Source organism: Alosa sapidissima, chromosome 3, assembly GCF_018492685.1.
Source record: "Alosa sapidissima isolate fAloSap1 chromosome 3, fAloSap1.pri, whole genome shotgun sequence".
NCBI classification, from domain to species: domain Eukaryota; kingdom Metazoa; phylum Chordata; class Actinopteri; order Clupeiformes; family Clupeidae; genus Alosa; species Alosa sapidissima.
Genome location: NC_055959.1, coordinates 39,221,113 through 39,246,023, shown reverse-complemented (window position 1 = coordinate 39,246,023; position 24,911 = coordinate 39,221,113). Strand labels below are relative to the sequence as shown.

Sequence of the window (24,911 nt, the reverse complement as noted above, 5' to 3'; positions counted from 1 at the left end):
TAGGTCAACTGGATCCCGAGTAGGGGTGAACGATTATGAAAAATAATCTAATTGAGATTTTTCTCACCAATATTGCGATTACGATGCGATATGCGATTATTTTTAAGCTCTTCTTCTTCTGTCTTACTCAACAAAGACAAGCAATATATTATTCTATAGTATGACCAACACAAAATTAGATACAGTAAGTTCAACATAAACTGTTCTTTCCTGGAGCCCAGGCCTATGTTATGATGGCATTAGGTCACTGAATAAGATTGATGAATGAAATATGTTTTTTTTAACTATTTTTTATCACATTAGTAGACCTATATTTGTTGAACTTCCAGCCTTGTAAACATTTAATGATTCTTATACGTTTCTATTTTGTTTCTATTTCATGTAGATATGATCTTTCGTTAGTTAACAGTTAGGTCTACATACAGTGGCACTGACACGGCTTCTCCTTGTCCTGTGCTCTCCATACACGCGCACGCACACACACACGCACGCACGCACGCACGCACGCACGCACGCACGCACACACACACACCCACTCCTCTCCTCTGTAGGCTACTTGCACGTGAATCAGAACAAACTAGATTATTGCAGCGCAAATAAATGCGGCCAAATGACCGTTCAGCTCGGTGTTAACTAAAGGTTTAGTTAACTAGTTTGTTCATATCACAACAAAGCCAATCGCGGAGACAAAACTCTTTAAACAGGCAAGTTATCAGCAGTTAGCAGCATGTATGTAGCCTAGAGCCAGCTGGTAAGCTAATGTTAAAACAGCTGGGTTTTTGGTGGTTAGCTGTGTCAACTACTTGCGGATATCATTATGCATCAATCATTACCTGTGAGATGAAATGTTTGCGCCGCCAACCCCCTTGGATATCGCAAATGCCCCCACTGTCCCTGTACTCCAGTAAACAAAGTCCCCAGTGCACAAATGCCCCCACTGTCACTGTACTCCAGTAAACAAAGTCCCCAGTGCACAAATGCCCCCACTGTCACTGTACTCCAGTAAACAAAGTCCCCAGTGCTCAGGTGAATGGCTGCTGCTGTCCAGCCTAAACACTAGTGGAGTTTTAATCGTCAGCTGGACAAGTGAACGAAGTTACCAGCCAGAGAAGCAGCACAGGGGAATTATGAACTAGAACCAGGGACATGGCAGGTTTGAGCTAAAGGTAATGAAGAGGTTTATTTTTAACCAAAGTAGCTCTACTGGTCAGACCTTTCTTGACACTGTTAGCTGGTCCTCTTGTTTACGTTTTTTGCTTCTTCAGTGGTCGGTGAGAAGAGTCGGTGGCGCGTCGGCAAGCGCAAGTATAAATGCATTTTGGTGACGTCACATATTACAAAGCGTAATCGCAGCCTTTGTGGTTTGAAAATCGCATTTCATCATATCACGATATTATCGCAAATGCAATAAATCCCTAATCCCGAGTTATTCTTGAAGAACTTCTTCTAAGAACTGCTATTGCTTTTGTGAGTCTTGTTTCAACCAAAGATATACAGAATATATCTATGTGCGGTATTTGCATATGGATTTTGGTGTGTGTGTGTGTATTTGGATGTTGGTGTGTATGTGCATGCATGTGTTTGGATATTGGTGTGTGTGTGTGTGTGTGTGTATTTGGATGTTGGTGTGTATGTGCATGTGTGTGTTTGGATATTGGTATGTGTGTGTATGTGCATGCATGTGTTTGGATATTGGTATGTGTGTGTGTGTGTGTGTGTGTGTGTGTGTGTGTGTGTATGTGTGTGTGTGTGTCTCACCGTCTCGTTGATCCGCTGGCGCTGCTGCTGCTGTAGCTGACGCTGTGGTTGTGCGACTGCTCGTCCAGGCCGTCGTTGCCATAGAGACCCGTGGCAGTGTGGAGGCGAAGGCTCTTGCGCGACATCCTGGGCGAGTCGTAGACCGGAGCGATGTGGTGCTCCTGCTCAAACTCCAACGCCGCCAACGAATAACTGGAGCTGCGTCCGGCAGGCAGAAAGAACGAGAGAGAGAGAGAGAGACAGAGAGGGAGGTAGAGAGAGAGGTAAAGAGAGAAAATGAGAAAGAAGAGATCAAGATGTGGTCAGGATGAATGGTCAGGGTGATAAATCACATGGCCGCACTCTGAGGTGCCTTATCAGACATTCCACGCAAATGGCAGAGGCGTCCTTCTCCACCATAATCTCCACGCCCAGCCCAGCCCAGTCCAGCCCAGCCCAGTCCAGCCCAGCCCAGCCCAGCACAGCACAGCACAGCACAGCCCAGCCTTCAGACGCCCTTTTGCAGCTCTCTGCGGTTAACGCCCCCCTCACACACACACACACGCGCACACACACACACACACACACACACACACACACACACACACACACACACACGCACGCACGCACGTGCACACACACACACACGCACACACACACACACACACACACACACACACACACACACACACACACACACACACACGCACGCACGCACGCACACACACTCACACACTCACGCACTCACACACTCACACACTCACGCACACACACACACGCCAGCAGCCTCTTGGAGCCAGGCGATTAGTGCTGACGCATCTCTTTCTCTCACTGCTTCCCTCAGAGCGGCCTGTAGTAGCCTCATGCGATCTGGCTTACTTCCCTTTCTCTAGCCCACCAAAATAAACCCAGAAAACACACACACACACACACACACATGCAAAACACACACACACACACACACACACACAGAGCCAGCAGCTCGGAGAGGGAGAGGCCAAGCTGCTGTTCCTAATACAGGATATGAGTCACTCCTAACCATCACTACAGAAACATCCATACACACACCCTCTTCAACACACACACACTACTACACTACAACACTATCACCACAACAACACCCACACACACAAAACTAACCATCTCTACCACAAAAACACAACACACACACACTCCCACACATAACTAGCCTACTAACAATTACAGTAACACCCACCCACACTAAGCCATCATTACACCAAGACCCATAAAATCACCAACACACATTATTAACCATAAACCATCGGTAACTATAACCAACCATTAACCATCATTACAACGACACACACTGCCTGTCACCCACACACACACAGACACACACTCACACTAAACACTTTCTCTGCCATGACCACAAGATAAGAATGTGGGGTGTGTCTGCATAAGTGTGTGACTGTGACTAGTAAGCCCAACAGCAGAGCAGAGAGGCAGCATTCCTGTCCCTTACACTCACTACACAGCATATCCAGTCACTCCTGTCCCTTACACTGGTGGGAGAATCTCACTACACATCATATCCACAGTCACTTACACTCTGGAAGGGGAAACTCACTATAGGCTACATATCTACAGTCTCTCCTGTGACTTACGCTCTGGAGGGGGAAACTCACTACATGGCGGCGGGGAGCAGTGAGGGGTTAGGTGCCTTGCTCAAGGGCACTTCAGCCGTGGCCCACTGGTTAGCACTCTGGACTTGTAACTGGAGGGTTGCCGGTTCGAGCCCCGACCAGTGGGCCGCGGCTGAAGTGCCCTTGAGCAAGGCACCTAACCCCACTGCTCCCCGAGCGCCGCCGTTGTAGCAGGCAGCTCACTGCGCTGGGATTAGTGTGTGCTTCACCTCACTGTGTGACGTTTGTGTTTCACTAATTCACCGATTGGGTTAAAATGCAGAGACCAAATTTCCCTCACGGGATCAAAAAAGTATATATACTTATATACTATAGGCTACATATCCACAGTCTCTCCTGTGACTTATGCTCTGGAGGAGGAAACTCACTATAGGCTACATATCCACAGTCTCTCCTGTGACTTATGCTCTGGAGGAGGAAACTCACTATAGGCTACATATCCACAGTCTCTCCTGTGACTTACGCTCTGTGGGGGGAACTCACTAGGCTACATATTGAGTCGCTCCTCCTACCACACTGCATATCCACAGTCTCTCCAGTTAGCACACTAGGGCATGTGAGTCAGTCAGTGGCCTGCCGCCCAGAAACACCACAGAGATTCAGAGAGCATTTCACAGCACCGCAGAGCAAAACAGGGCAGAGGAGAGGGGAGGGGAGGAGAGGGGGAGGGAGGAGGAGAGGAGAGGGGAGAGGGAGGAGAGGGGAAGGGAGGAGGAGAGGAGAGGGGAGGAGAGAGAGGGGAGGGGAGGAGAGGAGAGGAGAGGGGAGGGGAGAGGAAGGGAGGAGAGGAGAGGAGAGGAGAGGGGAGGGGAGGGGAAGGGAAGGGAGGAGAGGGGAGGGGAAGGGAGGAGAAGGGAGGAGAGGAGAGGAGAGGGGAGGGGAGGAGGAGAGGAGAGGGGAGAGGAGGAGGGGAGAGGAGAGGGAGAGGAGAGGAGAAGGGAGGAGAGGGGAAGGGAGGAGAGGGGGAGGGACAAACACAGGAGCACTCGCAGTGAGTGTATAACACAGCCACAGGCACGGATGATAACCATTTCACCTGGACAAGTTAAACACCGCCCTGTAGTTGCATCCGAGAGGAATAGGGCCTGCAAGAGCAAGTGCACTGCACACACACTCTCTCTCTCCCTCTCATACTCACACACAACCACGCCCATGCATGCATGCCCACACACACACACACACACACACACACACATATGCATGCACACACACACAGAACACAAGAGAACACACATACACAGAAGACCCATCATCATCACCAACATCTGAGTAGACAGACGTGCTGATGAGTTACAAATGTTGCAAATGCTCCTCAACATCACACCATCCAGGGGCATCGTGGGGGTTCAGCACAGACAGCATTGTGGGGGTTCAGCAGCACATACAGCATTGTGGGGGTTCAGCAGCACATACAGCATTGTGGGGGTTCAGCAGCACATACAGCATTGTGGGGGTCCAGCACTGCTGCAGAGGATGGTGAGTATGGTGCAGAGGATGGTGAGTATGGTGCAGAGGATGGTGAGGATGGTGCAGAGTATTGTGCAGAGTATGGTGAGTATGGTGAGGATGGTGAGTATGGTGCAGAGTATGGTGCAGAGTATGGTGAGGATGGTGAGGATGGTGAGTATGGTGCAGAGTATGGTGCAGAGTATGGTGAGGATGGTGAGGATGGTGAGTATGGTGCAGAGTATGGTGCAGAGTATGGTGAGGATGGTGAGGATGGTGAGTATGGTGCAGAGTATGGTGAGGATGGTGAGGATGGTGAGTATGGTGCAGAGTATGGTGCAGAGTATGGTGCAGAGTATGGTGCAGAGTATGGTGAGGATGGTGAGTATGGTGCAGAGTATGGTGCAGAGTATGGTGCAGAGTATGGTGAGGATGGTGAGTATGGTGCAGAGTATGGTGAGGATGGTGAGTATGGTGCAGAGTATGGTGCAGAGTATGGTGAGGATGGTGAGTATGGTGCAGAGTATGGTGAGGATGGTGAGTATGGTGCAGAGTATGGTGCAGAGTATGGTGAGGATGGTGAGTATGGTGCAGAGGATGGTGAGGATGGTGAGTATGGTGCAGAGGATGGTGAGGATGGTGAGTATGGTGCAGAGTATGGTGAGGATGGTGAGTATAGTGCAGATGGTGCAGAGTATTGTGAGTATGGTGCAGCTGCAGTTCGCTTCTCTGACCGGTCAGCGCTCCTGGCCTCTATGTAAGCCAGCAGGATACACCATCCCACCCAGATCCAATTATGTGCTTTCCCAGGACCACACCACCTGGTCTCGCTCTCTCTCTCTCTCTCTCTCTCACACACACACACACTCTCGCCAACACCACCTACAACACTTGTTGTCCACTGCATTGACGTAATTAAGGAATTAAGGAAGGTACTTGGCAGTACTTGGCATAGAACTACATAACAATGATCTGATTTGAACTCCTTCACCTTAAATCTATTCTGCTCGACTTCCTCCTCTAGAGTAGAACAGTAAACTCACTATATTTGGCTGCGGCCCCAGTGTGTGTGAATGTGTAGTGAGGACAGAGGAACACGACCCACTGGGGAGGGCACAGGAGTGACCACACAAACACATCCAGCACATGCTGTGCCCCTCTGCTTCCTCCATGCGTCCGCTCCCTGCCATCGGCTATCTGCCACCACAGGCAGGGGGCGCTGAATGGGAGTTTACTGCAGCCCACAGCCGGGAGGATCACTGGGCTCTACACAGAGCTCTGCAGCACGGAATATAAGACACAGATATGGGCTACATGCACATACACCTTAGTCTACATAACATACACACACCTAAGGCAACATAACACACCACACACACATACAAACACACACACACACCTAAGGCTACATAATGCACAAAAAGCAGAGATAAGCTCAATTAACAAAAGACATCATGCGTGCGCACACACACACATAAGCTCACTTTTCCCTTTGGCACTTACGCATGGCACCTTGCCAGAGAGTCAAGTAGACATGCAGGTCATAAAACAAAATACACATCATCTTTGCTAGAGGTGTTGAAATTAATCAAATAATCGATGCATCACGATGCAGACGTGGACGATGCTGCATCGATGCGGTGGCCGACCGTAATCGGTTATAACGCAATGATGTCAACATTCTCAGTAGCCTCATTCTCTCCAGGTCTCACTTACCTGACGTCATTCGTCACAATTTGCACGTAGGAGCCAAAGCAACATGGTGGAAAGGTGGTTGTTATACAGTATCTTGACGCATTCCGTCAAGTCAAATATCTATGACTGAAAAAAGTATTTGACGCATTGTGATGCATCGAGAATCGAATCAGAGATCAGTGACAATTCACACCTCTAATCTTTACTAAGGTGAAAGTAGTAAAGTATGGGATCTGAAAATGTACTCAATATATAGTATAAAGTTTAGTATAAAGTAAAAAGTATCCTTGCCTTTTTAAAAGGACTTTTCCTGGATGTTTCTGGAAAAAGCTCTCTGCAACACGAACATACCGTCATGTGGCAGTGCTAGGGGCACAACTACACACACTGACACATGTGCTAGCGGAAAACCACAGCAGTATTCACTAAACAACCTAGTGTACTATGTAGGCTAGTGAATGAGGGGACGTTCTCCCCACAGGGGCATGGTCATGGACGAGTGTATTCCACCTCCATCACCATGGAGATACTACAGCATGAGCTGCGAGAGGCATGCAGCTCTGTAAGACCCTTCCAGCTGCAGAAACAAACTATGCATTCCTAAGGAATGTGTGCATAAACAAACTATGCATTCCATTAACATTGAACTAATGATAACTTGGGCACAAATTACATTGCACTAAAGTTCGATTAATTTCATTTCAAAGTATCTGCGTTGGTTTTGACCATTTCAAGCGGAAACCCTCTAGGAACAGATTGAAAGGGTCCATATATGTGAGCAGTGAGCACTCTAATTGCTCTGTACTGGGAAGAGCTTAGGCCTCCTGTGCTGCTTCCAAGATCACATTCCCTGATTCCCATCTCTTGATGGTCTCTCACACTTGCGGGAAAACACGCACAGACGCAGACACACACAGATTAAAATAGAATGGCCAGAGCCCAAATCCTGAGGAAAAAACACACACATAAATCCCAACCCTGCTCTTACACAACACCTCTCCTCCGCCTTGGCGCTCTGATGCCCACGCCGCCCACCACAGCCTGGTACACAGCTCCACCTGCCCCTGCCCAGGGACCGCCCCACCCACACACCCACCACAGCTCCACCTGCCCCTGCCCAGGGACCCGCCCCACCCACACACCCACCACAGCCTGGTACACAGCTCCACCTGCCCCTGCCCAGGGACCCACCCACCCACACATCCACCACAGCTCCACCTGCCCCTGCCCAGGGACCGCCCCACCCACACACCGACCGACGGTGCTTGTGTATGTGTGTGTGCGCCTCTGTGAGTAAGAGTATGTGTATGTGAAAGAGTTTGTGAATGCGCATGTGCTAGTGTCTGTGTCTGTGTATATGTGTGTGTCTTGTAGGGGAGGTGGTAGAAACCACATGGTAGGGAACATTCCACATGTGTGTAAATACCTCACTAAAGCCAGTCATGAGGAGAGAGCTGGACGCGTTGGTGAGGAGAATGCGCGCTCTGCCCCACCCTCACTGACTCTCTCTTACTGAAGTAACAGCATCCATCATGGCAGCAAATGGAGCAATACGGTGGGGTGTCCTGTGACATGCCTGGGCATGTCTGAAGGACCCGACAGCAGATCACATGACCACTACTACCAGCAGACAGTGTGACCTCACACAACCAGCTTCACAACAAAGAGGAAGGACACACACACACAGATTTGCTCACCATGTGGCTTCTAATCTCTGTCTGAGCACTGTGTGTGTGTGTGTGTGTGTGTGTGTGTGTGTGTCCGGCAGCAGCTCAGACTCCCGCCGGCTGTAGGCCTTAAGACACACCCTCTCTGCTGAACTCTACTCAGTTCCTGCACACGCCTGGAAAGCACATCAATCCCCTGCACATCAAACGCGTCTTTGACACTTTCACCTAGAGAGCGTTCATGGGTATCTATGCAGCATGACGGTGGGACCAGGTTATTATTCCCCTTCATGTTTATCCCTTAAGTTCTACACGCATGTTCTACACGCATGTTTCTACACGCATGTTCTACACGCATGTTCTCCACGTATGTTCTACACGCATGTCTGAGCACAGCTCTAGTGTATATAGTGTATCTAGAATATGCACCGCTGGACTGGGCTGCCGTCACAGGCAATGAATCTCTCTGGCATTTTCCAACATGTACACACACACACACACACACAGTGAGAGTTAGGGCAGTATGTTTGCTGCTTCCATGGAAACTTAAAGAATTTAAAGGAAAATCTTGGCTTGAAGTGGAAGGGCTATAGGGTTTCACTGGAAACTTCTGGGCACACACACACACAGACAGACAAACATAAAGGGCTATAGGGGTTCACTGGAAAGCTCTGGACACACACACACACACACACACACACACAAAGGGCTATAGGGGTTCACTGGAAAGCTCTGGACACACACACACACACACACACACACACACACACACACACACACACACACACAAAGGGCTATAGGGGTTCTATGGAAAGCTCTGGACACACACACACACACACACAAAGGGTTATAGGGGTTCTAAGGAAAGCTCAATCCTTTGTGCAGAACCTGACACGTCTGCCACTACAGTAGAAAGCCTGAAAATGTTTGTCTGTGTTTGTTTGTGTTTGTTTTGTGTGCAGGAGGAGAGCGGGAGGCCAGGGGCAAGTGTGTGTGAGTGTGAGTGTGAGTGTGTGTGTGTGTGTGTGTGTGATGCAGGAAGATAGTGAGCCTCCGCAGCCTTTCTCCTGCTCCCTAGCTAGAGCAGAAGGGAGCATTAGTCATTCTGCCTAAAAACAACACAGCACACACACTACACACACACACTCACACACTCTCTCACACACACACACACACACACACACACACACACACACACCTCATCTGAATAGCAGTGGTGCTTACATATCTAGGCGGGGTCTAAACATATAACCACAGGGATAACATAGGTACACCTGGTCATTTTTTTCAGAATTTTTTGAGACCTAAGTGCGTGGGCCCTGGTTCAATTGACATGGAATGACCCACAGGCTTCCTGCTCAACATATGCAAGTAAGGGCTGTACAGAGAGAGAGAGAGAGAGAGAGAGAGAGAGAGAGAGAGAGAGCTCTGCTGTACCGAGAGAGAGAGAGATAGAGAGAGAGAGAGAGAGACAGAGAGAGAGAGAGAGAGAGAGAGAGAGAGAGCTCTGCTGTACCGAGAGAGAGAGAGAGAGAGAGAGAGAGAGAGATAGAGAGAGATAGATAGATAGAGAGAGAGAGAGAGAGAGAGCTCTGCTGTACTGAGAGAGAGAGAGAGAGAGAGAGAGAGAGAGAGCGCTCTGCTGTACTGAGAGAGAGAGAGAGAGAGAGAGAGAGAGAGAGAGAGAGGGAGAGAGAGAGCTCTGCTGTACAGAGAGAGAGAGAGAGAGAGAGAGAGCGCTCTGCTGTAGAGAGAGATAGAGAGAGAGAGAGAGAGAGAGAGAGAGAGAGAGAGAGAGCTCTGCTGTACCGAGAGAGAGAGAGAGAGAGAGAGAGAGAGAGAGAGAGAGCTCTGCTGTACAGAGAGAGAGAGAGAGCGCTCTGTTGTAGAGAGAGAGAGAGAGCACTCTGCTGTATGGGTAAGACTACGTCCACTGTGCTCGCTCAGTAAGTGACCACGTCTTTCGTTGTGCACTGAACACACAAATGGAAAAGAACAAAGCAATATTATTAACCTAGCCTACTATTGTGAATGGAGTACAGACAGTGTATGTGTGTGTGTGTGTGTATGTGAGTGTGTGTGTGTGAGTGAGTGTGTGTGTGGTGATATTGTTTTTTCCAAGGCCGCAATCTGGTGTCCCACCCAGTCGTTTCCTGAAGCCATTATTCAAACACACGGATTCCCTTGAGGAGATAGGGGACATGGCTATATGGACACACACACACATAGAATGGATGCCCCACTCTCTGCCTCTGGGTGGCCATCTCCCTCTCTCTCACACACTCTCTAGAACGTAATCAGTACAGTCATCTCTGCCCACCCCCCTCTTTACTCCCCCCCCCCCCCCCCCCCCCACACACACACACACACACACACACACACACACACAGAAAGAGAGCCTATTATATCCTGCGGCCCCTTCTCCAATGTAAAGCTGAAATGCGCTCAAACTCTCATCACAAGCGTCCTGTTGCTACTGTTTCCATGGAAACCCTTCAAACACTATTGCTGGCTGGAGTGGTGGTCAGATTCATAACTGAAGAGGATGTGTGTGTGGGTGCGTGTGTGTGTGTGTGTGTTTCAGAAGGATAACAGTGGGATGCCTCCTGATATTTTTAACCCTGTAATCAGAGTAACGGCAGGTTTCCTGTTGCGAAAAGCAGACGTCATGTTTTCTAATGGCACCAAGACCATCTCGCTCATACGCGCCCGACAGAGCGGAGGCCATATCATCTAACCAGTCGTCTTTTTCTGACTTCTCAAACTCTCACTCTTACATGGGCCTCTCTCTCTCTCTCTCTCTCTCTCTCTCTCGCTCTCTCTCTCTCTCTTTCTGAGCAGTAACCAGCAACCTAAATAAGCCTAAATAAACACATGAGTGAGCAGCACACACACACCCAGCTGCCATTATTGTTGATGTAAATAGTGAAGCCCATTCATAGTCCCTCACACACACATGGGTGTGCACGTACAAACGCACACACACACTTGTCACATGCCTCGACAGCTGTGAGCGCCTGTCACATAATAAACAGCCTCCAATATCATCTTACACACACACACACACACACACACACACACGCTCACACACACACACACTCACACGCACACACACACACACGCTCACACACACACGCTCACACACACACGCTCACACACACGCTCACACACACACACACGCTCACACGCACACACACACACACGCTCACACACACACACACATGCTCACACACACACACGCACACACGCTCACACACGCACACACGCTCACGCACACACACACACACACACAGACACCAAAAAAGAGCACTCCTCCTGACCTGGCCTGTCATGTACCTGGTAGGAGAGGCTTTTATAATTACTCACACATCCTTCCCCAGCCACCACTAGAGCAGCACCCAGCCACCACTAGAGCAGCACCCAGCCACCACTAGAGCAGCACCCAGCCACCACTAGAGCAGCACCCAGCAGCTGTGTGTGAGAGAAAAAAAAGCGTGAAGCTCCGCTCAGTCTGTGAATAACTGACCCGACACACACACACAGTTTATGAAATATAGAGCAGCTCTGGAATCTTATTCTGGGCTGGGTGCCTTGACTGCATTTGAGAGTGTGTGTGTGTGTGTGTGTGTGTGTGTGTGTGTGTGTGTGTGTGTGTGTGTTGCACCCTGGAATCCTCAGTGACATTTACTATGGATGACAACATGCGCTATTGTGAACATGCAGGGGTCTAAATACTGCCCCCTCCACCACCATTCTGTGTATAGTGTGTGTGTGTGTGTGTGTGTACGTAAGTGTGTGTGTCCACAGCCAGTGTGGTCTGCTTTGGGGCTGCCTAAAATATTTAAGGAGCAGACTAGTGCAGTACACTAGTCAGATTTAACTAGGCTATTCAGACACATAAACAGACATGCATTCCAGCCAATCACCAATGAGCTTCAGAGGCAAGGGTTGGAGGGATTGGCTGATAGCTGGAGGGAGGGACTGGCTGTTGAGTTCAAATATCAACAACTTTTTAACAGAACTGTGGACGATTTTAATGCACAAATCTTCATTGAAGTCCACTAAATGAGTGTATTAATATCAGAGACACAAACCGAGGCTATATCTATCTAATGTCAAAGGGCATCACAGACACAACACAACAAATTGCAATAGCTTTTGAGTCTATTTTTTAGGCAGATCTTACATGCAACAGTAACATTCTAGCGTCCTGCATGCCGACACACAGTAACTGACCAATAATAAACTATTGATTATGCTGTTAGTCGTCTATTACATATTGATCTTTGCTTAATAATTGACTGGTGCCTATTGATCTCTTCGTCACTGTCCAGGCTAATTACCCAGACCAATTACCCCACAGCTGGTCATCTATGGTCACAGGGTCACCTATGGTCCCACTCACACACACACACACACACCCTCACACACTCCTTCCCACTGTAAACGTGCAGTGCCTATGCCTCCCTCTGTGGGATCCAATGAGCATATGATACTGATGTGGGCAAGAGCTGGTGTCACCATCAAGTGAATAACAGCGATCCATAGTTTCATGCTGGTTTTCAGCACAGAGGAAGTTCACACGCGTTAATGCTCAAATAAACACGTGCACTCTCACGTCACACAAATACACACGTGCACTCTCCCCCTCACGTCACACACACTTGCCCTTCATCCTCACATTCTCTAGCTCAATGAAAAACACACCAGCACACGCACACTTTCTCTCTCTCTATGTCACACATACCTAGCCCTTTCTCGCTTTCTCTTACACACACACACCACACACACACACACACACACACACACCTAGCCCTTTCTCGCTCTCTCTTACACACCCCACACACACACACACACACGCACATCTAGCACTCCCCTCCAACATTCTTGGGAGCCCGTGAGGGGGAGCCCATAAATCTGTGGACAGAGGGAGGAGCTGCAAAGGGGCCTCTGCATGGGAGAGCAGATAGACAGATAGACCCACAGACAGGCAGACAGACAGGCACGACAGAGAGCAAGACAGACAGACAGACAGAGAGCCAGGTAGACAGGCAGGCAGACAGACAGGTAGACAGGCAGGCAGACAGACAGGCACGACAGAGAGCAAGACAGACAGACGGACAGACAGAGAGCCAGGTAGACAGGCAGGCAGACAGACAGAGAAACAGGTAGACAGGCAGGCAGGCAGACAGGTAGACAGGCAGGCAGGTAAACAGACAGCCACCACACAATAAGTTTCCATGTTGTACCTCTTAAATTGAATGAAATCCTTTCATTGTAGAGCTATGTGAACCTTTGCACAGCCTCTCCTTGTGTCTCTGTCCCTCAACAAACCTGCATGCATGTTTAAAGAAAACAAATCCTGCAAGGATTGTTGTTGGCATAGAAGACGACTGGTTAAATCGTGATTAAATCTGTTAGCATCATAACCACGTTGCGCAAATTTGTTCAAAACTGTGAACACCCTCCGTCACCTACCACCACAAATAGAATTCAATTCTGTGGGAAACACTGCAAGGTCACACATCTCACACGTACACTGGCCTTGTTTAAACTCTTTGCATAATGCATATCATATCTTTAATGCATAATATCAGGGGACTGGATCACAAACATCCAGCTGAGACCCATTGCTGTTTACATCTGTGTTCAGATTTCGTTACCGCCAACGTCACCTCTGCTAGTGACCAAACAACTAGAACATTTTTTCCTGCAGGAATAAGAGGAACCTTGAGGGGAAACGTCATATGACTGAGCAGTATCAAGTTGCCTGGAAGAAACTGGACACTACTGGGTCTGTTTCAGCTTTGCTTTTCCAACCACACTGCAAGGACCTTAAACCTGGCACGACGATTGGCTATTACTGGCTATGCAATTACAAAACGGGGATGACACGGTCACAGGACGAGCAACGCAGCCTGGCAGACGTTAGTGTCTGCTGAGAAAGTTCCCAGAACATGAGAAACATCTGCTGGTCTCTGCAGCCCCCCCCCCTCTGCACCACTCTCCCTTCACTCCCTCACACAGCAGCCATTCACTCCCCCCCCCCTCTCTCCCTCTCCCCCTCTCTCCCCCTCTCTCTGTCCCTTTCACTCCCTCTTTCTCCCTGTCCCTCTGTCCCTGTCATTCCCTCTCTATCTGTCCCTTTCACTCCCTCTTTCTCCCTGTTCCTCCCTCTCTCTTTCTCTCTGTCCCTTTCACTCTCTCTCTCTCTCTCCCTTTCACTCCCTCTCTCCTCCCTTCCTCTCTCTCTGTCAGCTCTGAGTACTCGGAGCAGATGTCCCAACGGTTTTTGTCACCTGACCCCCCCTCTCACTCAAAGTTACCCTGAACTTTTCACTGAAGTCCCCACACACACACACACACAGTGACTGTTAGAGACCCAGGCGCGCACATACACACACCCCTCCTCAGTGACTGTGTGTGAGAGACCCAGAGGCGGGCTCCCCGCTGGTGTGTAATAGCTCCTAAGTGTTGGCAGAACAATCACACCCAGCAGCACATTCACCCCACGGCGGTTGAGTCGGCGGCCCCTGCTAACCTACACTAATCTCGCCTTAAATCAAACCCAAGACGTCGGCTTTTTCATTAACTTCTGCTAATCACCGCTAACAGTGGAGCCTGCACACACACTGTGCATTAAATGTCTCTTGCTAGCACACACACACACACACACACACAAGTTTCATATATGAGCCTACATGCATAGAGGTTTTCCAAGACACAACCAACAAAAATTGTTTTAATGAATAAGGAAAATGGCTCAGATATTGGGAATGCTAGTTAACGTCACACTTAAACAGAAGAGCTGATGCTGCAAGAACTGGGTGACAATGTCACAGCTTTTTTCGACAGCTGTTTTTTTCCCTCTGCCCCCCCCCCCACACATACACACAAACACACACATAATCACACACACACACAAGGTCATCCATCTTTATCTTCTTATGAACACTGACAAAAAAAAACTGCCTACACAGCAAAATGCAAACAGCCGTAGGCCTACAGGAGACTCAAATGGGTTAGAGTGGGCTGCAGCTGAAAGTCGGCATGGTAACCTGGCACAGCACAGAAGGAGGTCATAGTGTGGGCAGCCCCGGTCCCTTCCCCAGGGTCGCTATGCTAGCTAAATCAGACTGGGTCGCTATGCTAGCTAAATCAGACTGGGTCGCTATGCTAGCTAAATCAGATTGTGTCGCTATGCTAGCTAAATTAGATTGGGTCACTATGCTAGCTAAATCAGACTGGGTCGCTATGCTAGCTAAATCAGATTGGGTCGCTATTAGGGCTGTTACTTTTGTGAAAAAATCCTGTTCGATTCTTGAGACATAATTGTTCATTGAATCGATTGTAAAATCGATTTTTCATGTCTAAAGACGTTTCAATTTTTAATGCCAAATATAGGACAATCCACGAGTTTTGTGCACAATGACAAACAGGAGTGCAACATTCTCGAAAAAACAATAAGCAGAGTGGACTGCCATAACATCAGTGAAAAACATTACTGCAGGCTTCAACGTGTTTGCGTTTACAATTAGAAATGTCAAACAAATTTCGCCTACGTAGAACTCACGACTGCACAGTTTGCATACCGCTTTGTCCTTCTCCATAGTTTGATATACCCAAACCCCGAAGTGCTTCCATATCGAACTCCTCAAGTTATTAGGGCCCATCACTCGTATCTCTCATGTGGCACAGGTTGATCGTGTTGTCCTCAATTTTTTGACAAAACACCAGCAGCACAGCAGCCGATTGAAAAAGCTGTTTCCGGTGCGTAAAATTGGTGGGAATTTTCTTTTTAGCTTTCGCAATGCTTATTGCACTTCGGAATTCTTTGTTATTTTTCTGCTTGTTCCTGAGTTTTGTTACATCTATCTTTTTCATTTGTTTAATTCGTTTAAAATTAATAGTGTACATATTTGGTTAAAATCGATTCCCTATTTTAGTTTTCGAAACTTGTGTTGGTTGGTCCAATCGATTTTCGAACGTAAAGTGACAGCCCTAGTCGCTATGCTAGTTAAATCAGACTAAAGATGATAATATAGCAGTTAACGATATTGCCCTGGATCCAGTTCATGGGATAAAAATTAAAGACAGCCGTTTTTGAAAAAGCTGAAAAAAGACCAGGGCCCTCAGAGGATCCTTCTTTCTCAGGGTGTGGGTCTGAGAAAGAAGCATCTGTGTGTGTGTATGTCTGTGTGTGTGTGTGTGTGTGTGTTTGTGAGTGTGTGAGTGTGCAAAGTACAGGGCTACAGATCTGATCAAAGAAACTGATCAGATCAAGACTGATCAAAGAAACTCAACAGGCTGAGAGAAAGAGAGAGAGAGAGAGAGAAATTAAACTGGGGGAGGGAGAAGTGTGGGACCTCTGCAGGCACTTCAATATTTCCCTGAACTACAGGTCCCATGTGTTCCATGTCCAAACAGGCCCCCAGCCCCAGCGCGCACCGCACAGGTATGCCCACCTGAGTTTCCCGACTCCTAGCACAGCTGAGCCCTGGAGGACCCACTCCCACCCTCTCATTACCAAACTCTCCCGGCCCCAGCACGCACCGCTCCCTTTCTCGCCTCGGAGCGCCGCCACGCCCACATTCCAGCCGTGGCGTTCCCCTCTCCCACTCCCAACCTGGAGCGAGCACGGACGGCACGCAGGTAAGAGCGCAAACCGTAAAAACCACCCGGAACATTCCAGCTGTCTCAGCAGTCACAAGATGAGAGCCAGGGCTTAAAATTCATTTTTCAAAATGGGGGGGAATTCCCCCCTTAGGTTATTCATGTAGGGGGGATTTACACAATTTAGGGGGGAGGGGGGGTCGATTCTGATACCAAGTCAAGAATTGCGATTTCAATACTTTGATACTTTTTTTAAAAAAAGTGTTTGATTTTGGGGCCCCCACCACCCTGACGTCATCAGTAATATATACTGTAGTGGGATCATTCACAACAGTGGACATCCTAGATTCTGCTTGACTCTCTCCACACACACAAACACACACTGAAAATGATAGCTTATGTGATATGTTTCTATCATATATTTTTGAATTCATATAGAGTGTATTTATTTAATAATGCATTTTTTTTAAAGTATAGCATTTTACTAGTAATTACTAGTAGCTAAACATATTTAGTAATTTGAATGCCTCATATTGACGTTTAACCTATAACACTTAGGCATATCTTTAATGTGGTGTGTAGGTCCAATTGAGTGCACATTGCTGATGAGTAGGTGTAATTGAGTGCCTGTCACTTTAAGAAAATACGTGAGAGTAATTCTATGGAGTAATTAGCCCCCCTTCAACCTGACGGTTTTAGGCTATAGTCGCTAGTGAATAAAAGTTGTGCATAGTGCGGTATGTGTATGCAAATCATTATGTTTTCTATGTCATTAGATACAATAAATGTTCAAAAAACTAACATGTCGAAGACAATCTTTCTGGGATCAAGTGTTGACGTGACCTGAGCTAGCAGGATAGTTACCAAGGAGCTCTTTCCAGATGTAAAAGTTTGCCATGGTAGCGTAGCCTATTTGCGTAAGCGCAAAGTGGTTCTCTCTCTCTCTCTCCGTGTGTGTGTGCGTCTGCATGAGGCTATGTTCAATTCAACTCGGTAGTTGATCAGTCCGGTCAATAGCACCGCATTCACGCCACTTAATGATTGGCTATATTAACGTCATCAGACAGGCTGTAAAAGTGTATGCGGGAATTTCTCGCATTATGATGGCTAGAGTTGCGGGACTTGAACAAATTATGCGCAATACCCGCAATCCCGCAGTGAAATTTAAGCCCTGAGAGCCGAGGGGTTTCATGAACGCCGGAGGCCACATCGGAGTGTGTGAGCGTATGTGTGTGTGTGTACTAGTAGATGTCACAATTGAGTGAGTGTGTAGTAGACATGTCCAATGAAGGGTGGAAAAAAATAATTGCCATTTCTGAAATACTAGCATTTCCTGAACAACAATAAAGCTTTACTGGACTGTGGGAAACACAGATCATGGTATGGGGAATGCAAATGCAATGTCATAATGCAAATAAACTCTGAATGAGAACATTCCAGAAGTTGTTTATTTAGATTCTTTACTGTTCTACCACAGTGTGTTAGAGACCTGCAGCAAATCAGGGGGCAAAGCCACTGTCTTCTGTTTGAATTCTCATGATGTTACACTAAAAGGAAATCAAAAGCTAACCCCATCCTGGATCAGTGCACAATAAGCTCCAAGTTCAGACATTTTAAGCACAGTTGCCAATGAGAACAAAGGCAACACAAGACAGAGGATGACCATACAATGGGAGTAGCCATGGCAGGGAGACTGGAATCCAGCAGTAAAGTTACATAACTCTCTGATTTGGTCCACAATGTTTCCCTCCTCTTTCCTTGTGTGTGTGTGTGTGTGTGTGTGTGTGTGTGTGTGTGTTGTTTGACTTTCTAAACCACACACGCACACATGCTCGCTCCCCCCCCCCCCCCCCCCCCCCCCCCCCCCCCGGCTGAGTCATCAGCAGAATCGCGCGCGGGAGAACGGGCCAACGAAAGAGAAAACAACACCAGCACCTCCATGGAGCCAGAGGAGCACCAGCCATACCGCGCGAAAACACTTCTCAGAACAACAACAACAAGTACTAGTGTCCCAGTGGATGACATCTTTTATGTTTGAGTATTATTGAGGCTATATAATAATCCAAAATTAAAAATTATAGTGAAAAAAGAGACACATTTTAGAACCCCCAAACACTGACACATTAGTGATTCATTAGCCGACGTCTCAGTAGGGGTGCGGGATTTGACAGAAGTTTGGCAGACGGAGTCTTGAACAGAGCCCTGGGGCGACTACTCCAAATACCTTCATCATTAAATTCCATTACGAAGGTTTAGCACCAAAGTTTGACAGTAAAACAGCTGCTTGTGCTGCCTTCCCCTGACTGGCAGTGAAGGTGGCGTTAAGCACACTACAGTACAAGAGTGAGAAGACTGAGGTGCTGCCACACACACACACACACACACACGAGGGCCTGGAGCGAGAATACAGCATGCACGCACACACACACACAGACGCTCACACGCACACACACACAGGCCTCATCTTGATCTGATTGGACACACACACACTCAGCTTAGAGAGGAGGGTTCTGATCCCGAACAAATCCAAGGCTGTCCAAACCCTATGGGCTGAGTGGTTGAGTTTATGTGCGTTTGTATGTGTGTGTGTGTGTGTGTGTTTGTGTGGGTTAATCCAGACACTGCCTCTCACTCACCAAGGCACAAGTCAACAATCAGCCAACTGCTTGGACAAACACCAAGGTCATGTCAAAGAAACCCCACACCTGGACGGACGAACGTGTACACCTGCGGGTCATGATCACAGATTCCGAGCGGTCACCCAAACAAACTAGCCCGCTAGAGAGCACATCTAGGCTAGGCTCACCTGAGGGAGTACGTGTAGGCTAGGCTCACCTGAGGGAGTACGTGTATCCGGTGTTGTCCGGGGCACACTGTGGGGGCGTGTATGTGTGTAGGGGAGAGAAGTCCATGTTCATTCTTCTGTGCCACTACAGGGAGGGGCAAAGGGGTACTTTAGGACCCAGCGTGGGCATTATCACAGACACACAAAACACTCCCTCTCTCTCACACGCGTACACACACACACGCTTCACACACTTTCTCTCTCTCCCACACACACACACACTTGGGTTCAGCCTGTCACGAGCCAAGGCATCGAGACGTTTGTATAAAAACTGTACCCTGCCATTAATAGAAAAGCATTTTACTTACTGCCACTGACAGAGACAAAAACTAAGTGAAGCTAGTCTCACTGGGAATGTGTGGGCTAGCTGGAGTTTCAGCAAAAGAACGGTTACACCTACACACTCTGTTTTTAAATACGCCATAGCCATATCTCTGCCAATATACAATCCCAATCATACCACTGTGAAACAAAAGCTACAGCACACACACACACAAACATTTCTACCATGAAGAAAGAAAGTCTAAACAACATCACCTGCTCCATGACTGCAGTCATCCCTTGCGGGGCCAGACAAGAAAATGGCTCTTGAAAGCACTCGTCCGTGCACACACACCTGACTCAAATGTAACTTTGCGTTGTGATTGGCTAAAATCACAGGGAAGGGTGGAGCGTAGGCAGAGGGCGGGAACTCACCTGAGCAGGTGTGCGGTGTCGACACAAACCTGCCGCCTGGCAACAGCTTGCTTGTCTGACAGCACCATCACCACCATGAAAATGCCAGACGTACCTGTATGTCTGCATCATCCTGGCACGGACCACACACCAACAGGTGGAAGACTCCGATGATGCTTTAATGAATTACACAAGGTGGCAGTCAGGACCCCCCGCTGCACATGCATGGCATCATAGATAAGATGCACCCACACATAAGCTGCATGATCCATAAGTGGCACCCTGAGCGATGCCCGATGGTGAAGAGGGCATCTGATTTTAAATCAGTCACACTCTCTTCACCTGCACTACAAATCACAACAAAAACTCTATCAGTGCTGCAACTGACACTGCCTGGCCAACACCACTTCCTCCACTCTCACTGATGTATTTGAATGAAAACAAACAGCCTGGTTTGGATGGAAAGCCATTCCAATGCCCAGGTAAATCAAAACACGGATGGTTTCATCACTGAATGAATATATATATTATATATATATATATATATAAAGAAATTAAAACTCAGCTAAACAGCCAATACGGTTCAAAGATTAAAACCAACAGATGGCTTTCCCAAAAATCCACAGGACTGTGGTGCCCATGGAGTAATCTACAAAGTGATAATCTTTAACCAGCAGTCCCATCAGTAGCCAGAGCCCCTGGTATGGGTCGGGAGCAGGCTGGGTCAAGAGGGGTCAAGAGATGCCAACAATGCCACTGTATTGGAGAGGGGCACAGCTTACAGACTTAAGTATACTTGCTGGCAGTCAGAGCATGGCCTTACTATTCACCCACATGAGCAGAGCAACACCTAAGCAGTCCCATCAGCAAACGCTGAGATTGCAATCAGCTGATTTCTCTAGTCATCTCTCTCGCAGGCTGATATAAATATAGTGAAAAAGCCGTTTTGTGCGTGTGCTTAAAATAGTCCTATCCTAGCATGTTTAAGTCCCAGTGAGGACATCAGGCCTGACGAACTCAGGACATAGCTACTCTCGAGACAGGCTGAACCATTTCAGGGAAATTCACACGGTCACGCACACAGACACTCAGTCACTCAATAAATACGAGTCGTTAGTGCGAATGATAATGCGGTCCCAACTGAAAGTATTTAACACAGTCAGTAGCACTCAGCTAAATTACGCTACGCTGAATCTCCTAAGCTCCTTTGTGCACAACACGTTCTGTAATAGTGCGCGGAGTGTTCAAATCAAATTACCGTCAGTCATATATGCCTCCTGCTGCTCAATTGGTCTGTTTTTGGCATTATCTTTCTTGAAGAGATCACATTACATTGAATGCCTTGTTTTTGTGTACACGTCTGATTTACAAAGTATCGAGACGACGGTGCGTCTAATATTGCTGCATGCTATATTTAGACGTCAATATTTCAGCAGCACATTGCCCGATCAACTGTCTGACATTGGGAATGTGTGTATTCCTTGCAACACATGATGGCTATTTCAAAATACAGTTAGGCGTTTTGTTGTGGAGACAAGACAGAGTACGGTCTTGACCAGAATTTAGACAGCAGTTATAGAACACGACTGAAATCCCAGGCCCCGTGGTTCGGTTCGCTGTACGGTTCTGCAGAGAGGAGCTTCCCTGGCATGCGACAGAACATTCTAAATAAAAAAAAATGTCTCAGCGTTCTGACACAATGTATCTAGACTATGTATCAGTAGCCTACATTGAAGCCATAACAGTATCAATATCAACTATAGTTTAACTTGCCCGTCCAATAATAAGTCCATGTATCTTATGTTGTCTTCAGTGTAATCCAGTTGGACAAGAAATATCCAGCCTTAAAAGATGCGCAAACTTCTTGACGCATGTCAAGGCGCGTAGTCAAAATGATGGAAAACAGTGGTTCAGTCTCATAGGACAAGCGCTGATCTTGTGGACTAAATTAATCCGCGAACAGGTACAAAAGTTTGTAAATTGACAGTCGCCTGTTATTCTCAGACTACCAACAGAATTCCAAAATGGCTTCCCAGACGTAACAAAGCCAAAAGGATAGCTGCTGAGGTTGTTCCTCCCACTTCCAGACTTGGTATTGTCAATCATGAAGCTTACTTTGAATCTATTGGAGGATAGCGGGGACGCTGTGTCCCACCCTTCAAACAGGACTTCAGCAGCACCGTTAAGATGTAGAAGTAAGTAAAACATTCATGAATGATCAAACAGCATAAGTCAAAAAGCCTTAGCGTGCACACTGAGGCGTGGACCTCAATTTCTCACCCGTGTTCAAAATAACGATAACCTCCTATAAAACCTTCATTTCACTTATATAGTGGCCAGTACATACTATTAGGTCAAACCTGGACACTGCAGAACCATGTACAATAATTAATTATAATTAAACATTTTCAAATGATATGCTCATGACAACTCATTCAGATTAAACAATGCACCACTACTTTACCTAATTTGTTCTTACTTTATTCTAGGCTAAGTGACACTTGTGTATTGCTGTATGTCTCTAATATTAACAAAAGCGTGCCAGCCAAACATTTGATTCATTTCATGTAAACAATGCAGTTTTGCCGAATGACTCTTTTACTGTGTACAGAGACGGGCTCTTGTATGTATCACAAACGCGGATCACAGCACAACGCTGCCCCCTGCTGCCAAAAGAGAGCGCCATAACATGTGACGTCATATTCTAAATACTCTTCCACCTATCACAGCTCTCAAACCACAAGCACGTTGACAGCGGCCAAAAAGGGTGGCCTTACCGCGAAATGTGAAACAGCAAGCAAATCCACTTTGTTGGCAAGAGAAATGGGCATCAGTACTAAACGGATTAAATCACAAGTAATGACATAAAACTGTTCTCTCATTAACATACACAGATGCTGTAGAGAGCAAACTGCTGTTTTACAGAGAAAAGCCAAACAGCCTGCTGACTTTCTCATGACCAACCAAGCGTTCGATCATTTTTCTTTCCAATCAGTGCGTTTTGGACGTTAAGACAGTAGTGACAGACGGGCTTCACTGTCAACAGGTTACCATTGAGAATGATTTATTACGTGCGTGCTACCAACACAAAGCGTCGTCAGTTCCTGTCAAAGAAAACGGACTTTGCCCATTCCTCTACTTTTGGCTTGCAAATAACTTCCTTGTTAATCCAGCAAACAGGCTAACATTATGCAAATAGTTGCTTAGCATGCTAGTTAGTTCCCCTCTTTCACAAACTATATATGCCACAATCGACACACTTTAGACATAATTCACCAGTCAACATTAAGTTACTTACTTGTTTCTTCCCAATCAGATTCGGTCGGCTTCTCAAAATCAAGGGGATGCAAAGAACTAAGCCAATAAGCTAGCTATTAGAGTTTCACCATGCAGATACGTTCTCCTTAACGCTCCAAAACTTTTCCTTAAAGTCCGCTCTGTAGCCTATCAATACGCTTCTTCAGGGCAGCTTATTTCGCTGTTTGTATCATTCGGAGACGAGCTCTGAAGTCTGTTTCGGCGGATTTGAGCTGTCACATGGTAAGCTACAGCCTAACGGTGGAACCGCTAAAATCTGCATCACTTTTTCCCTGTACCACAAAAGGCGATGGGTGGGGTTTCTACGCCGGATGAAGTACAGTCATTCTGTCCGTAGGCACTGTGGCACACAGGCCTTGACTATAATTCTTGACTGGTTCTGGACCGGTCCGACAGGATCAGAACCAACCAGATCCATTTCAGAGTTAGATAGGCTTTAAATAGGCTTACAGAAGCCAAACAAGCCAGGCCCCTACCATTTTTTTACTTACTTTACATTAGTTAGTGTCATAGCCAATTGGAGCATAACATTCACAACTCTAAATTAGACTATAAATGACTAATGAATTGTAGCCCTATAGCCTACTATGCAGTAGCCTAGTTTGAGTAGGCCTAGTCAAAAGCACAATAGGCCACCTCTAGCATCCCAGAAACTGAATCGCAGGACTGAAAGTTATGGATTGATAGCACAAACCCCAGAATTTACACACACTCTCACACACACAGACACACACACTCATAGCAAAAAAATGTCAATGCGAAGATACAAGTAAAGATACAAACCAGAAAAACAAGCTGACAGGTAACATGATACGGAATGACAGCAATGCTTCAGTCCCATTGTTCTTTTCAGGTCTAATTTAGAAAAGATGACACGAGAGATTCGTACCAAACCAGCTTAGTTGGAAAACACAAACAGAGCTAAGGGATAGAAAGAATGATCTGGATTTGCCTCAATTGGATTTCTTTTATGTGTCTGTTTCATCTCTCCATGGGACAAGCACGTGGAGTTGACCAGTGTAAGTAAACCTGCTGTGAATACTACGTTGTCTAACTGATCATTTAACACTGCCTAATCCCTTTGGAGAATATGGAGACACAAAATGAATGATTGCAGTTTGGTCTTTTCATTGTAGCCCTATATTGTGAAAGCTGCGTAGAGACTGCCAAAGGTGAGTGCAGGCTAAACATCTAATCAGTCATGATGATAAGATGGCCATAGGCTACTGTATAGGCAACCAAAAGGCGAAC

The 24,911-nt window shown here is 47.1% G+C and overlaps 1 protein-coding gene across 8 annotated transcripts in view; it reads right to left on the bottom strand.

Moving 5' to 3' along the window:
- Window positions 1-23,938, bottom strand: part of sun1 (Sad1 and UNC84 domain containing 1) — a 63,962-nt gene extending 40,024 nt beyond the window's left edge. For 2 of the 8 annotated variants that reach the window (XM_042086725.1, XM_042086729.1), the window contains exons 1-3: window positions 20,205-20,531; window positions 19,658-19,752; window positions 1,759-1,956 (exon numbers count right to left, since the gene is read on the bottom strand). In XM_042086725.1, coding sequence (XP_041942659.1) covers window positions 1,759-1,956; window positions 19,658-19,752; window positions 20,205-20,225 — 314 coding nt within the window. In that variant the 5' untranslated portion in view covers window positions 20,226-20,531. Of the gene's footprint in view, window positions 1-1,758; window positions 1,957-19,657; window positions 19,753-20,204; window positions 20,533-22,115; window positions 22,387-23,640 lie in introns of those variants that run through there. The other 6 variants (XM_042086724.1, XM_042086731.1, XM_042086727.1 and 3 more) reach the window with 5 other exon arrangements.
- Between the last annotated feature and the right edge of the window lie 973 nt (window positions 23,939-24,911).